General features: G+C 43.6%; 1 protein-coding gene across 1 annotated transcript in view; it reads right to left on the bottom strand.

Annotated features, from left to right (window-relative positions):
• COL4A2 (collagen type IV alpha 2 chain) overlaps positions 1 to 19,606 on the bottom strand; it is a 252,511-nt gene that overhangs the window by 183,186 nt on the left and 49,719 nt on the right. Inside the window, exon 4 of the mRNA XM_075852496.1 lies at positions 9,019 to 9,099. Within this exon, the coding sequence (XP_075708611.1) occupies positions 9,019 to 9,099 (81 nt within the window). The remainder of the gene's footprint in view (positions 1 to 9,018; positions 9,100 to 19,606) is intronic.

Below are 19,606 nucleotides of genomic sequence, written 5' to 3'. Positions count from 1 at the left end.
ATCGATAGAACCTATAGGATTGAGAGGTTTGGACGTAGATGCGGTATTTATTTTGACTTCTCAAAGAACAAATATAGGAGTTACGGGAAACAATACGGCAAGGGGACATATGACATGTCTGCATTGCATTTGTTTTACCCACTAGTGAGGTGGGGATGGGCATTTATAGAATGGCCACCGGCCACACCTTGAACTCCATTTCTAACAACAATACTTAAAACTCTGGTGTGAACAGGGCTGTACCGCTGCGCTTATGCCTCTCTCCTCTTTGGATGCCCTGTTGGGACATTCATTTGAATGTATTCACACTCTCCATTGATAAAGCTTTATCTTAGATTGGGAGCTATATAGTCCCCATTATGGTATGATTCGGTTATTTAAGATATATATACACATACCTTTTGATATAACCCTAAACAAATGGGACTTTTCCCTATTTAAAGATGTCCGCATCGCGTCTGCGCTTCATTGCGCATGCGCGAATGCATACCGGATATCCGCAATATTTAGAACATGGCAATATTCCAACGCATGCGCAATAGCGTTTTTTCGCTTACCGCTATGGCGGCGCCGTGATAGCACGTCCTTTGAGGTGATTTTCAATTTTAATTTGTTTTTATGTTTCACACATGATTCACACACATGTGAACACTACTCTTAATTGGATACTTTAACTGTATTGTGAGTTATATGCACATTAACTGTTGCTTATCCATCTTACTTTGACACTATATGTTTAATTCTGATGTGTCACTTTTTACTATGTATTTATTACGCTATTTTTTTGTTGCTGTTATATACTTTTTCTTTGATTATGTTTGATTCACACACTTGATTGTCACTATGTTATATACTTGGAATGTATCACATGTTATTTGCTTGAGAAAGGCTCTAGAGGACAGAGCTGAAACGTTGCACAGGGGGCAATAAAAGTACCCTATTTTCACATTTACTGCGGAGTGCTGCCTATTTTTTGAATATTATCAAGTTTGGAGCGTGGTCTGTTCCTGAGGATTTGCACCCACCATACACCGGTGCTGCTAGATATATTTGTTTATCTAGATAGATAGATAGATAGATAGATAGATAGATAGATAGATAGATAGATAGATAGATAGATAGATAGATAGATAGATAAATAGATAGATAGATAGATAGATAGATAGATAGATAGATAGATAGATAGATAGATAGATAGATAGATAGATAGATAGATAGATGATAGATAGATAGATAGATAGATAGATAGATAGATAGGTGTGAATTGTTCCTCCTGTGTATCTGATGGTTATTGCCATCAGACCAATCTTTGGGTAGGAGGTTCCTCTCAGCTTGGATGGGATAATCATTGGTCATCGCAAGCATTGCTACATTTACCAATTCCGCTGTTGATGGCACAATAGTTTTATCATTGATATTTTTGTGCATTTTCACCAGACAATTATCGGTAAGATTATGAATTATTACTAGGTCAGCAGTAAATGGGTCTGCTGGATCAGTAGCAGTTCTGATTTTTCACTGTCTGTACAACATATTTAGAAATACTATGGAATTTTCCATTTTAGCTACTGACTATGTAATGGATCTTTGTTTTCTCAAAAAGGATATATCTTGTGATCACTAATGTGATTAAGCATTTTAATATAAATATTTCTGTATCCGAGAATACCTAACCTAAAAGTGGCAAGCACTTTACTCTTAAAGGCTCATGCTCTCAAATACGGTCTTTATAATGAGTATTTGATTTTCTTTCTGATTATAGACCGGGTTTTGGAAAGGTAATTGAGTGGCACTAGATTTTCCAGCATATTTTTCTAGGATTAGATCTCACATTCTGTTAGTAACCTTCATCATTCTCCCTTATTATTCTACTCTACATTGTGCCTCTTCTGTCTCATTTCAATTAAAACTCTGAGACAAATATAGGGAATTCTTTGATATGTGTCCCAGAAGATTAACACCCCCATTTTGTTTGTTTTTTGCGGTATAGGCTGTTTATTAAATATCTCAACTACTGTTAAAATTTGTAGGTTTACCTGTAATTGAAATAATTGCCTAGTATGAAAGACCAAAACGATCAACGATAAACTATAAATAGCAAAAGAAAGAATCCGCACTCCGTTTGTGTCAGAGATGGGGGTGAACAGCAGTCAGCATTCCGATTTACAGACTATCAAAATAGCAAAAAGAAGAAAAACTGCAACACTCCAGACTTTAGTGCTCCAAAAAAGGATGTTTATTCACCAATACATGTGCAACATTTCAACCTCCATGAGGTCTTTGTCAACACCCTTTTTTGGAGCAGTAAAGTCTGGAGTGCTGCAGTTTTTCTTCTTTTCGATAAACTATAAAATCATTGTTTATGGTTGATATAGTTTACCGTCCGTACATAAAAATCATCGTTATAGTTTGTGAAGATGTTCAATAGAAATGTTCATCGTCCAACTTTTCCTTTTAAAGCAAATGCTGCTATGATCATATGTATGAGAATTGTGATTATGGAAATGTACTTCATATAACAATTTTTGAATCCATCCATTGTTGTGTAAGTGCAGAAATAACCACTGCATTACCATGTGTGGCAACCAGCATCTTCCCTGTCAATATCAGCTGATTGGCGCGCCGGCTGCATTGTAGAACTGGGTTGTCGAGTTGAGATATGGACTTTAAACGTATTACAGGAAATTACAAGAACATCACACTAACATTCACCCAACCATATCATTATACAGCAAATTCATCGTAAGCGTTATCCTGAAATAACCTTTCTTAGAAAACACTGTACAGTTAGAAAAAAAATAAAAAATTCATACAAACTATTTACATGTCAAAGTACTGTACTGCAATTCATGTAAACTTATCATCTAAGTAAGTGGGATAGCTTGTACAAATTTGACATCAATAGTATTTTACTTGTGATGCATCATTAATGTCATAATATGTCATGGAAGAATTTTTAATGTTTAAATATTTGTTTATTCCAGGAAGAAAACTACAGTCGATTTCTGCCAACAGGACAAGTTAGAGCCTGTTAGGAGACAAGGACTTCCTTGCATGTGTTTCATTTGTGGGACTGTCACAAAATTTCCCACGGCTTATAAGTTAAGTGAAAATATTTCTTGGCCATGAGTTAAGAACTGCCTTAGAATCACATCCTTACAAATATGCAGAATGTTATAAAGGCATATTAATCAATTCCTTCCCCTACTGTATGACATAAATCCTGAAAAAAACAACAACAAATGATCCACCTCTATTTTGGTCTAACAATTGCCAGTCCATGCCCTGATCCTCCCATAGCTTTCTAGGAAAGTGCCTTTTTTTGGTCCCTGATTCTGGATAGAGTCTCAGGTGTATGTTTAACTTAAAGTGGTATTCCCAACTTAGACATCTATGGCGTATCCACAGGATACGCCATAAATGTCTGGTACATGCGGGTCCCATCTCTAGTACCCACACGCTTATCAGGTGAAACGGGGGCCAGGTAACCCCAGTGGGTATGCCATAGATGTCTAAGTTCAGGATAACCCTTTAAAACGACCCGTTTCAATTAGACAGGTCATAAAAGTATGATATGTTGGGGTCCGATCTCTGAGAACACCTCTGATACTGAGATTGTGGAGCCCCAAGTCTCCATTCTGAGCTAGAGGATTGTCCACAAGGTTGCACCCTTTCTCCATAAAAAGCTTCCGGCACTTCCATTCCTCTGTTTCCATTAATTTCTATGGAAAATGGTTGCACACTCTCAGCAAGATCCTTTGCCGAGAACAAGTTAGTTAAGGTAAGAGTCCAAGAGATCAGACCCCAAACTTTTATACTTTTGGCATACCTCAGGCATGTCCTAACAGGGATTCACACAGGACAACCCTGGGGGTCTTTGTTAAACGCAGGGCTGATGATCGCTATCAGGCTTCTAGCTCCCAGTGTCGTACTTTTATGGTGCAAGCTTGAAAGGGGCTAATGTTGCTGCATCAATTTGATCTTGCAAATCTGGTTCCCATTACCTTTTCCTGCATACCATACATTTTAAACTGTCAGCATTTATTCGAGGTAGGATGGCTTTAATTAAACAAATTTAAGATATAAAAGAATAGGCTGCTTCAAATGATCAACAAGAAATATACATAGCAGTATGTATGATCTGCACGCAGATGTGTTTGATGTCGATATACAGCTTCATATGAATCAATCTACACAAGACATATAAGTAACACAGCATGTGACGGCTTAGCCATAACATGTTATACCACAACAACATGGAAACACTTATCTCTACAGCCTTCCCCTTTTGCTGCAGTTGGAACTGGAAGTGATTGGGTTCTAGAACTGATCATGATAGATGGTTTAAGCAAAGGGTCAGCCAGTTTATAATAATGAAAAATAGTGACATTATCCAAATATAAAAGGGTTAAGTTTCCACAATATTAAAACTACAGGCATTAATGGTCGCCCTGGTCATGCACTAGTTTCAATTTGGAGAATAACGCTGGATTCACACGGCCGTGCTAGGAGTTCCTGCCTCCCCGCGGGAATACTGTCCCGTACTGAAAACATGATTACAGTATGGGTCAGTATTCCCGCGGGGAGGCAGGGACTCCTAGCATCATAGATAACTATGATCCTAGGAGCCCGGCTCCCTGAACTGTGCCCGGTCCGGGAAATACGGCCAACATACGGTCTGTATATCATGGACCGAACACAGCCGTGTGAATCCGGCATTAGTGGGAGACTTAAAATGTATGCCTTTCTGATGATGTCAGTCTTGTTACCAAGAAATGTTTTATTTCTTTGCCCGTTTTCATTTGCTCACTGAAAGTCTATTATACAAAATCCAGGCTCCGTGCAGTATATGTAAGTCTATGAGACTCACTTCTGAGTCTCATAGACTTACATAGAGAAACTGACTTCCGGTCCACACATAGACACTGTGTGAATCGGCGAGTCAGTTTATAGATCATCTGACTGCATGGGGGAGTCGAACAGAGCCTGCTTTTAGTATAATAGACTCTCGGTGAGCAAATAAATATCATTTACATGTGCAAGAAGTCCATTAATTTTTTTTTAATGGGAGTTCATTAAGTCTTGACATACTCAAGACCATTTTGGGTAGGGTTCATTACCCTTTTCTTTAGGGCGGGTTCACACATGGCGGAATTTCACTTAAATTCCGCTGCGGACACTCCGCAGCGTTAATCCGCAGCGGAGCCGTTTCTCCATTGACTTTCACTTTAATTTAGCAGTGTTCGTTTACACGATGCGTACAATTCCGCTGCGGAGCATAGGCTGCGGAGCGGAATTTGGTGTCCGCAGCATGCTCTGTCTGTTGCGGAGCAGTGGCGGACTCATGGCGGAATTTCTCCATTGACTTCAATGGAGATTCAAAGTTCCGCAATGAAGTCCGCAGCTGTCATGCACATGTCATGTGTGCTGCGGATGCGTCTTGCTTTTTTAACTTGACATTTCTTCATTCTGGCTGGACCTATGTATTTCTAGGTCTACAGCCAGACTGAGGAAGTCAATGGGGCTCCCGTAATGACGGGAGCGTTGCTAGGAGACGTCAGTAAATAGTCACTGTCCAGGGTGCTGAAAGAGTTAAGCGATCGGCAGTAACTGTTTCTGCACCCGGGACAGTGACTACCGATCCCAATATACATGTATCTGTAAAAAAAAATGAAGTTCGTACTTACCGAGAACTCCCTGTTTCTGTCTCCAGTCCGGCCTCCCAGGATGACGTTTCAGTGTAAGTGACGGCTGCAGCCAATCACAGGTCAAGCACAGGCTGCAGCGGTCACATGGACTGGCGCGTCATCCAGGGAGGTCGGGCTGGATGCCGAAGGAGGGACGCGTCATAAAGACAACGGGCGGTAAGTATGAATTTCTTTTACTTTCACTAGGGAAAGTGCTGTCCCTTCTCTCTATCCTGCACTGATAGGGAGAAGGGAAGCACTTTTCCCGCAGTCCGCAGCAGCTAGTCCGCATCAATTTTCTGCACATTTTGTGCAGATCCGCAGCCGTAATCCGCAACCCGGATTAGGTGCGGCATTGATGCGGACAGTTGCGGAGGAATTCCGCCATGTGTGGTCATGCCCTTATTGTAGTTATACATACAAATGTATACAGAGAATAAAATTATTCCATGTTTGGAGGATATGCGCATTCTTATTCTTTGCCATCCATTTTGCCAGTGATAGGCAGTAAGGTTTTATGTGTTCTGATAGTCATATTATATTTTTGATGCGCTCTGAATTGCTATCAGAACATTACATACACAGAGATTGGTTCTACATATTAGAAAATATTCAACCCAAAGCAAACATCACTCAAACTCTTGTATTGTTGGTGATTGGACATTCACTGTCAATCATTGCTACATTCAATGAGTGCAGTAATATCATTATTCAGCATAGGGAACTTTTCCAATATGTTTGATACCACAGATGCAGAAATTGTTATGAACACTTAATATTCATTGTACCATTGCATTGGGTTATATATATATGTCTGTGGTAGGCTTTCAACTGGCCATACACTTTAGCGGTCAGCCAAACACTCCTGCGGCCGACAGTTAACTTCCCAGACAAACCCATAAAAGTGCATCCCTAGATCACTTGAGTGTGAATTTTTACTGTCAGAGAGAGGATGAACATCTGCCAAACACATCTGATGCCACTTATCCCTGTTACCCACCATACATTAGATTTGATCCATTCATATTTATCTAATTTGTTTGCCAGCTTAAAGAACAACTTTTATGCCTCATGCACATGACCGTGTGTGCCGTTCTGTCAGTGATCCGAGGAAAAATAGGACATGTTCTATCTTTCCTCGGATCGGAGACTCGGACCATTTTTCACAGACCCGATTCACCCGCTAAAGTGAATGGGTCCGTGAAGACTATCGGGTGCCACTCGGATGCCGTCAAAAACGGCCCAAGTGGCACAACGGTCATGTGCATGAGATGTTAGGCCTCCTATGCTACCTTAGCTTAGGGCAACATAGGTTATTGAGAGAGACCCTGTGTGAGTCCTGTTTGAGTTTGTATACACTGTCAAAGTTCAGTGTCTAAATAAAGCAGGAATAACAGGCTCTCCCTGGTAGTAAGGGAAGTATTTAACCCCTTAACGCAGAATGGCGTACATGACTTCACCTGTTAGTTGCCACAGAATGCCATACATGAACATCTGATCGTGTAGGCACAGAAACTGTGCCTGCGCGATCATTACAGGAGCCCGGCTGTGATTTACAGCTGTCACCGATCAACAGCCCGTGAACGCGGTCAGTTTTAGGCCGGATTCACACGAGTGTGTGCGTTTTGGGCACGCAAAAAACGCTGCGTTTTGCGTCCGCAAAAGGCACTTAACAGCTCCGTGTGGCAGCCCCGTATGATGCACGGCTGCGTGATTTTCGCGCAGCCGCCATCATTATGACACTCAGTTTGGATGTTTGTAAACAGAAAAGCACGTGGTGCTTTTCTGTTTGCAAACATACTTTTGACTGCTGTTGCGCGAACAACGCGCGTCCCACGGAAGTGCTTCCGTGTGGTGCGTGTGATTTTCACGCACTCATTGACTTCAATGGGTGCGTGTTGCGCGAAATACGCCCAAAGAACGGACATGTCCTGACTTTTTCCGCAGCGGACTCACGCTGCGTAAAAATCACGCAACTGTCTGCACTGCCCCATAGACTAACATAGGTCCATGCGACGCGCGTGAAAATCATGCGCGTTGCACGGACGTATATCCCGTTCGTCTGAATAAGCCCTTACACTGACAGGCAATAATGCTTTCGTACACTGAGTTATTGAAGTCAAATAAAGTTGATTAAAAAAATATGTGTTCACACAAAAAGATTTCTTTCCATATAAACGGTTTTATTTAGTAAAAGTGAACACTAAATAACAGCCACTGAGTCCCTTATGTAGCTTGAATAACAAAAGATAATTTTTCAACATGGATTAAACTTAATACCAATTTGCATTTTGAAAATTTCTTCTTGGTCTCATTTTAATTAGATAAATTTGGATAGAGATCATATTGACTTTATCTCTTCTCCACACTTGAGGTAACAGACCAGTCAGGTCTCCCATGCTAGCCTACTTGGGTCTTGGGGATATATAGTTTTCTATAATTTGATTCAGTGTTTTCAAGTAAAAAGGTCTGTTCAATGGTAGTTACGGAAACATCCGAATAATGCTTGCTCGGCTATTGCCCAACTCCCATAGAACATAATAGAGAAAGGCAAGCGCACGCGTGGCCACCTCTCCACTTAGTCCTCACGTCAAATCGGCAACCAGTCTCCCCATACGAAACGAGGGTCGAATAACCCCTGTTATCGGTATAGGTGTGGGTCCTAAAGCTGGGTCCCGCATCTGTCAGGGATGGCAGCAGATGCATAGTTATAGGGGTGCAGAGGTAGCCCCTATGCCTATGGGTGCCCTAAGGTCCCTCTGCCACATATGAAGACACCAGTATTATAAATGGCACATGGTAGGTGGGGGGGGGGGGGGTCTGTAACAGATTTGGTATTGAGGACTATAGACTTTAAGTTACACCTCTGCAAGGTGAATTTACTACAGACCGTCCCCAGGCGAAATCCACAGCGAGCTGTATTTACATTAAAGTGTATGAGATATTCCAATATCTCCTACACATAGTGCGTAAAAAATCTACACAGATTTGGCCTTGCAGAACGGATCTTCAAATCTGCAGAATGCTCGTTCCATCATGGTTTTGTTGGGATTTTGATGCAGATATCGTCCCATTGCATTCAATGGAGCAAAAAGATCCAAAATCAAAACAGCAAGTATTCTTTATGTTGCGGATTTTATTATGGTTTTGCTGCAGATTTTCTGAGGAATGTGTCTGCAGCATGTCTGAACTCATCCTAACATGTTTCCAGTTGAAATCTGATTGGTTCACACAAATCATTGGTTTACAATACGTAAATTTGAGATAAAACGAGACTTCAAAGCATGGTAAAGGAAAATCAATAACAAAAATTAACAAAATTAGTACTTACACGACTGCCTTTCTCTGGGTAACATTTGCATCCTTCACTGCAATCTCGTCCTCCACAGGGTCCTGTATATGACTTGTCACCCTAAGAACAAAACACAGTGTATAGGTAAATATATTTGCATTATGCTTATTATGTTAAGGAGATATGTGCTAAATTATCCTTTAACTCTTTTCTAGATTACTTAGGAAACACTACCCATGTAAAATGAGGGTGGGGTGGGTGAGGACACATTTTTAACCTTAAATTTTTTTATTTGTTTTTACTGTATTTTGTAAATTTAGAAACCCAAAAATATGAAGTGAGTTGAGAAAGTTGACCCTATGTGCATAATCAATGTTTTATTTGCCATCACTTTCAGGCTGGATGGCTTAAAACGGAACTTAAGCCTACTTAGAACTATGTTAAAGGTTGTCAAAAGCCAGATTTCCTTCAAATAATCCCATTGAAAGACATTCCATATACCAAGTTTATGCTAATCTGAGAAGACAGACATCAATAATTAATTTCTTATATAAAACAATTAGTGTTTCAGGTTTAAAAAGGGTATTCCTGTTGTGAAGCGTTTTTACCAGTTTTCACCTATCTAATGAATAGGTGATACCTGGTAGATCGGTGGGGGTCCAACCGCTGAGACCTTGACCGATCTACCAGTTATCACCTATTCGAGCTGGGCATGCGTGCGACTCTCCGAATTCTATTCTTTGGAAGATACGGAAACAGCCGATTCTTCTATGTGAACAGGGGGCCGTACATGCCTGAAGCTTTCTTCATAATATTCTATGGGAGTTCCTGTGGATATGTAATACATTTCTGAGATGGGAATATACCTTTAATATCAGCATATTTAATAGTGTCAGTATATTGAAAAGTTTATTGTTTGTATGTTTTATGGCCATAGGAATATTTTTAATAACATGTAAAAATCATTAATCAGTGTCAACAAAAAAGCAGGAAATATATTCATCAGAAAAAAACAACATAGCTGTCTAAAGTTTTACTTTTAATAAATACTCGATAAAATATACATCATAAGCCAAAACAAATATTATAAAATAAACACAAAAATTATACGGTTCCTCTATAGTAGCAAAACAACATGGAGTAGAGCAACTGGGAGAGCTTATGGTACAATCACAACAGACAAATAAAGGCAGCGAAACTCACGCCATCCCTGCCTGGCCCGGCATATCCTAATTAGTATTAGGCCTTGTTCAAATAGTGCAGATTTGCTAAAGATTTTGCATGCATTTTTTAAGCCAAAACCAGAATTGGATTCAGGAGAGCAGACCTATAATGCCTTCCTTTATATATTTCTTCTGTTTAGGTTCTGTTACTAACTCTGGCTTGAAAAATACATGTAAAATCTGCAGCAAATCTAGACTATACTAACAAAGCCTCAGACCGGGTTCCCACGTAGTTTAAAAACTGAGGAATTTCCACTAGGGAATTGTGTGCGGAAATTCCATAGCGTTTACAGTAGCAGCAAAGTGGGAGAGATTTAGTAAATCTTATGGCCACGCTGCGGAAAAAAATGCAGTGCAAGGCTGGGTTCACACGTGGCGGAATTTCACTTGAATTCCGCTGCGGACACTCCGCAGCGTTAATCCGCAGCGGAGCCGTTTCTCCATTGACTTCCACTTAAATTTAGAAGTGTTCGTTTAGACGATGTGTAAAATTCCGCTGCGGAGCATAGGCTGCGGAGCGGAATTTGGTGTCTGCAGCATGCTCTGTCTGTTGCGGAGCAGTGGCGGACTGGTTGCGGACTCATGGCTGGACCTATGTATTTCTAGGTCTACAGCCAGACTGAGGAAGTCAATGGGGCTCCCGGAATTACGGGAGCGTTGCTAGGAAACGTCAGTAAATAGTCACTGTCCAGGGTGCTGAAAGAGTTAAGCGATCGGCAGTAACTGTTTCTGCACCCTGGACAGTGACTACCGATCCCAATATACAGCAACCTGTAAAAAAATAGAAGTTCATACTTACCGAGAACTCCCTGCTTCTGTCTCCAGTCCGGCTTCCCAGGATGACGTTTCAGTCTAAGTGACGGCTGCAGCCAATCACAGGCTGCAGCGGTCACATGGACTGCCGCGTCATCCAGGGAGGTCGGGCTGGATGCCGAAAGAGGGACGCGTCACCAAGACAACGGCCGGTAAGTATGAAATTCGTTTACTTTCACTAGGGAAAGTGCTGTCCCTTCTCTCTATCCTGCACTGATAATAGAGAGAAGGGAAGCACTTTTACCGCTGTCCGCAACAGCTAGTCCGCATCAATTTACTGCACATTTTGGGCAGATCCGCAGCCGTAATCCGCAACCCGGATTAGGTGCGGCATTGATGCGGACAGTTGCGGAGGAATTCCGCCACGTGGGGGCATGCCCTTAGGGCATGACCAGACGTGGCAGAATTGCTTTGGAATTCCGCTGTGGACAGTCCGCTGCGGAAATCCGCAGCGTACACGTTTCTCCATTGCTTTCCACACCTTTTTCGTTAGGTTCGTTTACATGTTGCGGAAAATTCCGCTGCGGAGCATAGGCTGCGGTGCGGAATTTGGTGTCCGCAGCATTCACTGGCTGTTGCGGACTTGTAGCGGACCTGTTGTGGACTCATTGCGGAATTTCTCCATTGACTTCAATGGAGATTCAAAATTCCGGAATGAAATCCGCAGATGTAATGTGTGTTGCATAGCGTATTGGTTTTAAGAACATGATCTTTCTTCATTCTGGCTGGACCCATGTATTTCTAGGTCTATAGCCAGACTGAACGCCCGTAATGACGGGCCGTTATTAGGGCATGGTAGGCCCATAGAAGTCTATGGGGCTCCCGTAATTACGGGTGACTACGTGTGTGCACCCGTAATTACGGGAGGGTTGCTAGGCGACGTCAGGAGATACTCACTGTCCAGGGTGCTGAAAGAGTTAAGTGATCGGCAGTAACTGTTTCAGCAGCCTGGACAGTGACTACCGATCACAATATAGATCGATGTGTAAAAAAAAGTTCATACTTACCGAGAACTTCCTGCTTCTTCCTCCAGTCCGGCCTCCCGGGATGACGTTTCAGTCCAAGTGACGGCTGCAGCCAATCACAGGCTGCAGCGGTCACATGGACTGCCGCGTCATCCAGGGAGGTCGGGCTGGATGTCGAAAGAGGGACGCGTCACCAAGACAACGGCCGGGTAAGTATGAATTTCTTTTACTAGGGAAAGGGATGTCCCTTCTCTCTATCCTGCACTGATAGAGAGAAGGGAAGTACTTTCACCTCAATACACAACGGCTAGTCCGCATCAATTTAATGCCCATTTTAGGCAGAGCCGCAACAGAATCTGCAACGCAGATTATGTGCGGCATTGATTCGGACAGTGGCGGAAGAAATACGCCCCGTCTGGTCATACCCTAAACGTTAATAATTTGACCTGCGGTGCGGAATTTAATTCCACAGCATGTCAAATTATTCTGCGTTTAAGTTGACAGAAAGCCAAGCGTCGCAACCCTTGCGGCGTAATTGCGGCATTTACGCAGCAAAATTCGCAACGTCGTAAGAAAAAAAAAACATACCTACCCAGAACGCCCTCCATCTTCCTGTAGTCCGGCCTCCTGGGATGACGCTACATCCCATGTGACCGCTGCAGCCAATCACAGGCTGCAGCGTCACATGGGCTGCAACGTCACCCAGGGAGGCCAGAGCGGACGTCAAAGGAGAGAGGGGGTAAGTATGAACAGCTTTCTTCCGCAGCGGAATTTCCGTTTGAAAAATCGCACCACAATGTGGTGCGATTTTTCGGATGGAATGTCCTGTGAGTTCCAGGTAAGACACGCTGCGTGATTTTTACGCAGTGTATCCGTCCCATGGGAACCCGGCCTTAGAGTGCAGACAAAGCACTAAAACAAAGGTTTATTTAAAAAAGTTTTACAACTTCAATGTAATTTCAAATCCTGTGGAAAGTAACATAACTTTTATTAGTTATAATTAAACAATAACAAATGATTATAAGAGTAAGGCCACACGGAGCGGCCCTGACACAGTCGCAACGGGGCTAACAACCGCGCTGGCACCATGTTCGGTGCAGCTGTCAAATACCCTGTTAGTGGCCGCGCGTTAATGCGGGTAAACCGTCCCTTTATCTGCAAAATCATGCGGCCATGAATTAATACACCCTTTATTGCCGCACGATTTTGCAGGTTACAAGTTACCCCTATCCATTCTCTATGGCAGCGCCGGAAAAAGCCGAACACTGCACTTGGCTATCTCCGGCGCTCCCATAGAGAATGAATGGAGCGGCAGTGCGCATGAGCATGTAACCAGAATACCCCTTAAGAAGGTATTTGACAGCCGCGCCTACATAGTGCCAGCGCGGTTGTTGGCCGTGTTGCGACCGTGTCAGGGCCGCTCCATGTAGCCTTACCCTAAGGCAAATCTTAAGAAGCAAAATGAATACCCAGCAGAATACAGGGCTAAGCCTTCATTCACATTTGCGTCGGGGCTCCGTTCATGGGTTCCGTCTAAGCTTTCCATCACGAGAACTCATGAACGGAAACCAAACGGAAACCATAGGTTTCCGTTTGCATCACCATTGATTTCAACGGTGACGTATCCGTTGCAAATGGTTTCCGTTTATCACCGTTGTGTAAGGGTTCTGTTGTTTTGACAGAATGAATAGCGCAGTCGACTACGGTATTGATTCCGTCAAAACGACGGAACCCTTAAACAACAGTGACAAACGGAAACCATTTGCACTGGATCCGTCATTATTGAGATCAATGGTAATGCAAACGGAAACCTATGGTTTCCGTTCATGGGTTCCCCTGACGGAAAGCTCCGAAAGAACCCATGAACGGAGACCCCACGCAGATGTGAACGAAGTCTTAGAGGTAGAAACAGGTATCAGTGATCTAACTCTAAAAAACATCTACACAGCTCAAGGTAAATTTCTTTGTCACAGTGATGATCGCTACCAATATGTACAAGCCCTAAAAAGGGCCTTTGTATACAAACACCCTACCTGTTCATTAGATTACAAAAGTGCTCTAGTTAGGATTGGCAGACCTAATGGTATGACTAAGGCTGGGTTCACACGACCTATTTTCAGGCGTAAACGAGGCGTATTATGCCTTGTTTTACGCCTGAAAATAGGGCTACAATACGTCGGCAAACATCTGCCCATTCATTTGAATGGGTTTGCCGACGTATTGTGCAGACAACCTGTAATTTATGCGTCGTCGTTTGACAGCTGTCAAACGACGACGCGTAAATGGACTGCCTCGGCAAAGAAGTGCAGGGCACTTCTTTGCCACGTAATTTGAGCTGTTCTTCATTGAACTCAATGAAGCACAGCTCAAGATTTACGAGCGTCTCAGACGGCTCGCAAAATGCGAGGAGGAGCATTTACGTGTGAAATGAGGCAGCTGTTAACAGTCTGTCTTTTCACACGTAAATGCCTCTCATCGTGTGAACATACCCTAATTCAGGAGCATAAGGCCACATTCAGACGTGGTGGAATTGCTGTTGAATTCCGCTGCGGACAGTTCTATTGGAATTCTGCAGCAGCCGTTTTTTACATTTGTTTCTATACATTTTTAGGAAACTTAGTTCAGACCTGTCGGAAAATAACTGTGCGGAAATAAGGCTGCGGTGCAGAATTTCCCCTCCACAGCATGCACTGTCTGTTGCGGAGAAGGAGTGGAATTTCCCTGCGGATTTCAGCTTTTGCAATGCAAAAACTGAAATCTGTGGCAAGTCCGCTGTGATATATGCAACGTCTGAATTATCTGTCAAATATGCAAATGTTGGTGCAGATTCATTGCGTAATTGCCCCGAATCTGCACCAACATTTGCAGTGGAAAAATTCTGCCATGTGTGAACGTGGCTTAAGGGTCCAGGCAGGTGTATTAGGGCAAAAAAAAAGGGAAACAGCAGGGTTCCGTTATAGCTGAGAAGTCACACCCCACTAAGGGCATGTTCACACGCTAAAGTAAAAACGGCTGTAAAATACGGAGTTATTTTCAAGGGAAAATAGCCTCTGATTTTCAGCCAGTTTTAAAGCATCAAACTTCTTCGATGCGTTTTTTTGAGCCGTTTTTGGAGCTGTTTTTCTATTGAGACAATGAAAAACGGCTGAAGAAGTGACATGCACTTCTTTTTATGGGGTGTTTTTTTACGCGCCGGTTTTTCAAATGGCCGCCTAAAAAAACGCCCCGTCTAAACGAAAAGCCGCTTTTCCCATTGAAATCAATGGGCAGATGTTTGGAGGCTTTCAGCTTCCGTTTTTTCAGGCCTTTTTCTACGCGTTTACACCCCAAAAAATGTCTGAAAACAAAGCATGTGAAGAGCAGCTGAAGGAGTCTATATTTAAACTTAGATCCCTCAGTGTACCAGTACTCAAAACAGCCTTTGTTTGCAACCCCCCCTCGCTATACCAAGACCTAGCTACAGTGAACTGGTCCTTAACCCCTTCACGCTCCTTGACGTACTATTACGTCATGGCAGCTCTATCGTTCGCGCTCCATGCCGTAATAGTACGTCTTGCAGTTAGAACAGCGGTGCGCGCGCCCGGCGCGTTCATGCGCTGTGATAGCTGCTGTTTCTGACAGCAGGCTATCACGGCATAATGGGACGGGACCATTTACTATGGTCCCGCCTCGCCGATCGCCGCTATTGGCTAGTCAGTGAGTAACTAGCCAATAGCAGCGATCGGTCTCATTCAGCACAGCAGTGCTCGAGCCCGGCGTTCCTGAGCTGTGATAGCTGCTGTTTCTGACAGCATGCTATCACAGCATAATGGGCCGGGACCATTTACTATGGTCCCGCCTCGCCGATCGCCGCTATTGGCTAGTCAGTGAGTAACTAGCCAATAGCAGCGATCATTCTCGTCACTTCCTCTCTCTGACCTCACATCCTGCTGCAACCGCCCTGAACGCCCTGTTGGAGTTAGCGAGGCGTTGAGATCGGTTGTGAGCAGAGAGTCAGAGAGAAAAGAAGTGAAAAAAAGTGAAAAAAAGTTTCTAAAACAACGTTTTTTTTGCTTCCCACCACCCCATCCACTACCCACTCCTGTTCCCTTCCTCTTTGAGTTCTACCCACGTTTTTTGGTCAGTGATCTCCTATCACTGACCACTTTTCAGTCTTCAGGACCACATTTCTTGGTCCCTGGGGATTTTTTTTTCATTTTTTTCTATATAAAACATAAAACAAAAAAAAAATATAAAAAGAAAAAAAAGAAACAAAAAAAAATAGTTAGTTTAGCCAATTTTGAAAATTTAACTGGTTAGTTTAGTATTAGCCCCTTCCCGCTCCTTGACGTACTATTACGTCATGGCAGCTCTATCGTTCGCGCTCCATGCCGTAATAGTACGTCTTGCAGTTAGAACAGCGGTGCGCGCGCCCGGCGCGTTCATGCGCTGTGATAGCTGCTGTTTCTGACAGCAGGCTATCACGGCATAATGGGACGGGACCATTTACTATGGTCCCGCCTCGCCGATCGCCGCTATTGGCTAGTCAGTGAGTAACTAGCCAATAGCAGCGATCGGTCTCATTCAGCACAGCAGTGCTCGAGCCCGGCGTTCCTGAGCTGTGATAGCTGCTGTTTCTGACAGCATGCTATCACAGCATAATGGGCCGGGACCATTTACTATGGTCCCGCCTCGCCGATCGCCGCTATTGGCTAGTCAGTGAGTAACTAGCCAATAGCAGCGATCATTCTCGTCACTTCCTCTCTCTGACCTCACATCCTGCTGCAACCGCCCTGAACGCCCTGTTGGAGTTAGCGAGGCGTTGAGATCGGTTGTGAGCAGAGAGTCAGAGAGAAAAGAAGTGAAAAAAAGTGAAAAAAAGTTTCTAAAACAACGTTTTTTTTGCTTCCCACCACCCCATCCACTACCCACTCCTGTTCCCTTCCTCTTTGAGTTCTACCCACGTTTTTTGGTCAGTGATCTCCTATCACTGACCACTTTTCAGTCTTCAGGACCACATTTCTTGGTCCCTGGGGATTTTTTTTTCATTTTTTTCTATATAAAACATAAAACAAAAAAAAAAATATAAAAAGAAAAAAAAGAAACAAAAAAAAATAGTTAGTTTAGCCAATTTTGAAAATTTAACTGGTTAGTTTAGTATTAGGGTTAGTTAGTGTCAGGGAACCGTCAAAAAGCGTAGTTAGGTATAGTGTCAGGGAATTTAGCGTCAGGAATCGGTCACCGTAGATAGGCTTAGCGTTAGGGATCCATCACCGTAGTTAGGTTTAGCGTCAGGGAAGCTCGGAATAATTAGATAGGTTTAGTGTCAGGCACCCGTCACCGTAGTTAGGTTTAGTGTCAGGGAAGCTTGAAATAATCTAGATAGGTTTAGTGTCAGGGAATCGTCGCCGTAGTTAGGTTTAGCGTTAGGGAAGTCCACATAAAATTTAGTTAGGTTTAGTGTTAGGAACCCTCGCCCTAGTTAGCTTTAGTGTCAGGGAAGTCCACTTGCTCTCTAAAAACAAAACACACATTTGTGCTAGTTGTGCTATCCTATTGCTCCCAGTTAGGGATTTATTTTTTTGCAGTATATAAATTTTGTCTTCGCACAACAAGCATGTCCCAACGGACATTTACTGCTGAAGAGGCGTATGCATTTCTGGCCTCCGACACAGACTCGTCGGATGGCGATACACTATTTTATTTGTCTACCTCCTCATCCAGCGATGAAGAGGAGGGACCCCCTAGGAGACGCCCCAGGACCACCACCATAGTAGAAATCCCTGAGAGAAGTGACCCCACAACAAGTGATACCCCTGAGCGAAGTGACCCCATTTGGACGCCCACACCAGACCATTATGAACCCCAAATCCCTGAGTACACGGGCAGCCCAGGCATCAAATTTAACACGGCAGGGTTCAGTGAGATGGACTTTTTCAAGTTCTTCTTCACTGATAACTTTATAGAGCTAATGGTCACCCAGACTAATTTATATGCCCAACAGTATATCACCAAGAACCCCAACTCATTTTATGCCCAATCCCAGAGGTGGACTCCTGTAAACGCAGCAGAGTTGGGCAAGTTCTGGGGACTGCTCTTGAACATGGGGCTTCTAAAAAAGCCATCCATTAGGACCTACTGGAGCACGGACATCCTATACCACACCCCGATGTACCGTATGGCCATGTCCAGGATGCGTTATGAGGCAATACTTCGCTTCCTACATTATGCCGATAATGAGCAGTGCCCACCCCGAGATGACCCCAGTTTTGACCGTTTATATAAACTGAGACCCCTATTAGACCATTTCAGTGCCCGGTTTGCCCAAGCATACACCCCCGAGAAGTGTATTTCCATTGATGAGTCCCTGGTACATTTTAAAGGGAGGCTTCAATTCCGCCAATACCTGCCAAGTAAGAGGGCAAGGTATGGCGTGAAGTTGTATAAGCTGTGCGAGAGTGCATCAGGGTATACATATAAATTCAGGATATATGAAGGGAAGGACAGCAGTATTCAGCCCCCAGAATGCCCCCCCTTACTGGGAATTAACGCAAAAATTGTGTGGGATTTGGTGCACCCACTGCTGGACCAGGGTTACCACCTCTACCTGGATAATTTTTATACCAGCGTCCCGCTCTTCAAGTGCCTCGCTTCCAGAAGGACTGCGGCATGCGGCACTGCTAGAAAAAATCTTAGAGGCCTCCCTAAAACACTGCTTGGGCAAACACTCAGAAGGGGTGAGAGCAGGGCACATTCTAGTAGCAACATATTGTGTGTCAAGTACAAGGACAAGAGAGATGTCCTTGTATTGACAACAATACATGGCCACACCAGTACCCATGTACCTGTACGAGGTACCAGTACAGAGACCCCCAAACCAGATTGCATCCTGGACTACAATAGGTACATGGGAGGGGTGGACTTGTCAGATCAAGTCCTGAAGCCCTACAGCGCTACGCGGAAATCGAGGGTGTGGTATAAGAAGCTGGCCGTGCACATCATACAGATGGCATTGTACAATGCGTACGTGCTACGTCGATGTGCAGGCCAGAGGGGAACTTTCCTGGAATTTCAAGAGGTGGTTATAAAGAACCTAATTTTTGGCGACCAGGAAGGAGGGGCACCCAGTACTTCTGGAAGCGAGGCCACACGCATCGTACCAGGGCAACACTTTCCAGGAGAAGTTCCCCAAACTGGCAAGAAGGGAAAAAGTCAAAAGAGGTGCAAAGTGTGCTATAAGAGGGGGATAAGGAAGGACACAACATACCAATGCGACACGTGTCCCGAAAAACCAGGGCTCTGTATGAAAGATTGTTTTAAAATTTACCATACATCCCTTGATTTTTAATTTACCCTGATGCACTCCGCACAGCTTATCCCCCTCATCTTTCCCTTTTGAGCCCTGCCATGTGCCCAAGCAGCAAATAACAGCCACATGTAGGGTATTGCCGTACCCGGGAGAACCCACATTACAATTTATGGGGTGTATGTCTCCAGTGGCACATGCTGGGCACAATATATCAGACACTGAAATGGCATATATGCATAGGAAATTGCAAATCTCACTTTGCACCATCTGCTGCGCATTACCTTTTACACAATAACTGTGGGGTCAAAATGCTCACTACACCACTAGATGAATGTCTT

Source organism: Rhinoderma darwinii, chromosome 2 (genome assembly GCF_050947455.1).
Source record: "Rhinoderma darwinii isolate aRhiDar2 chromosome 2, aRhiDar2.hap1, whole genome shotgun sequence".
Taxonomy (NCBI): domain Eukaryota; kingdom Metazoa; phylum Chordata; class Amphibia; order Anura; family Rhinodermatidae; genus Rhinoderma; species Rhinoderma darwinii.
The sequence above is the reverse complement of the archived record's forward strand: the minus strand, read 5'-3'. Positions and strand labels throughout refer to the sequence as shown.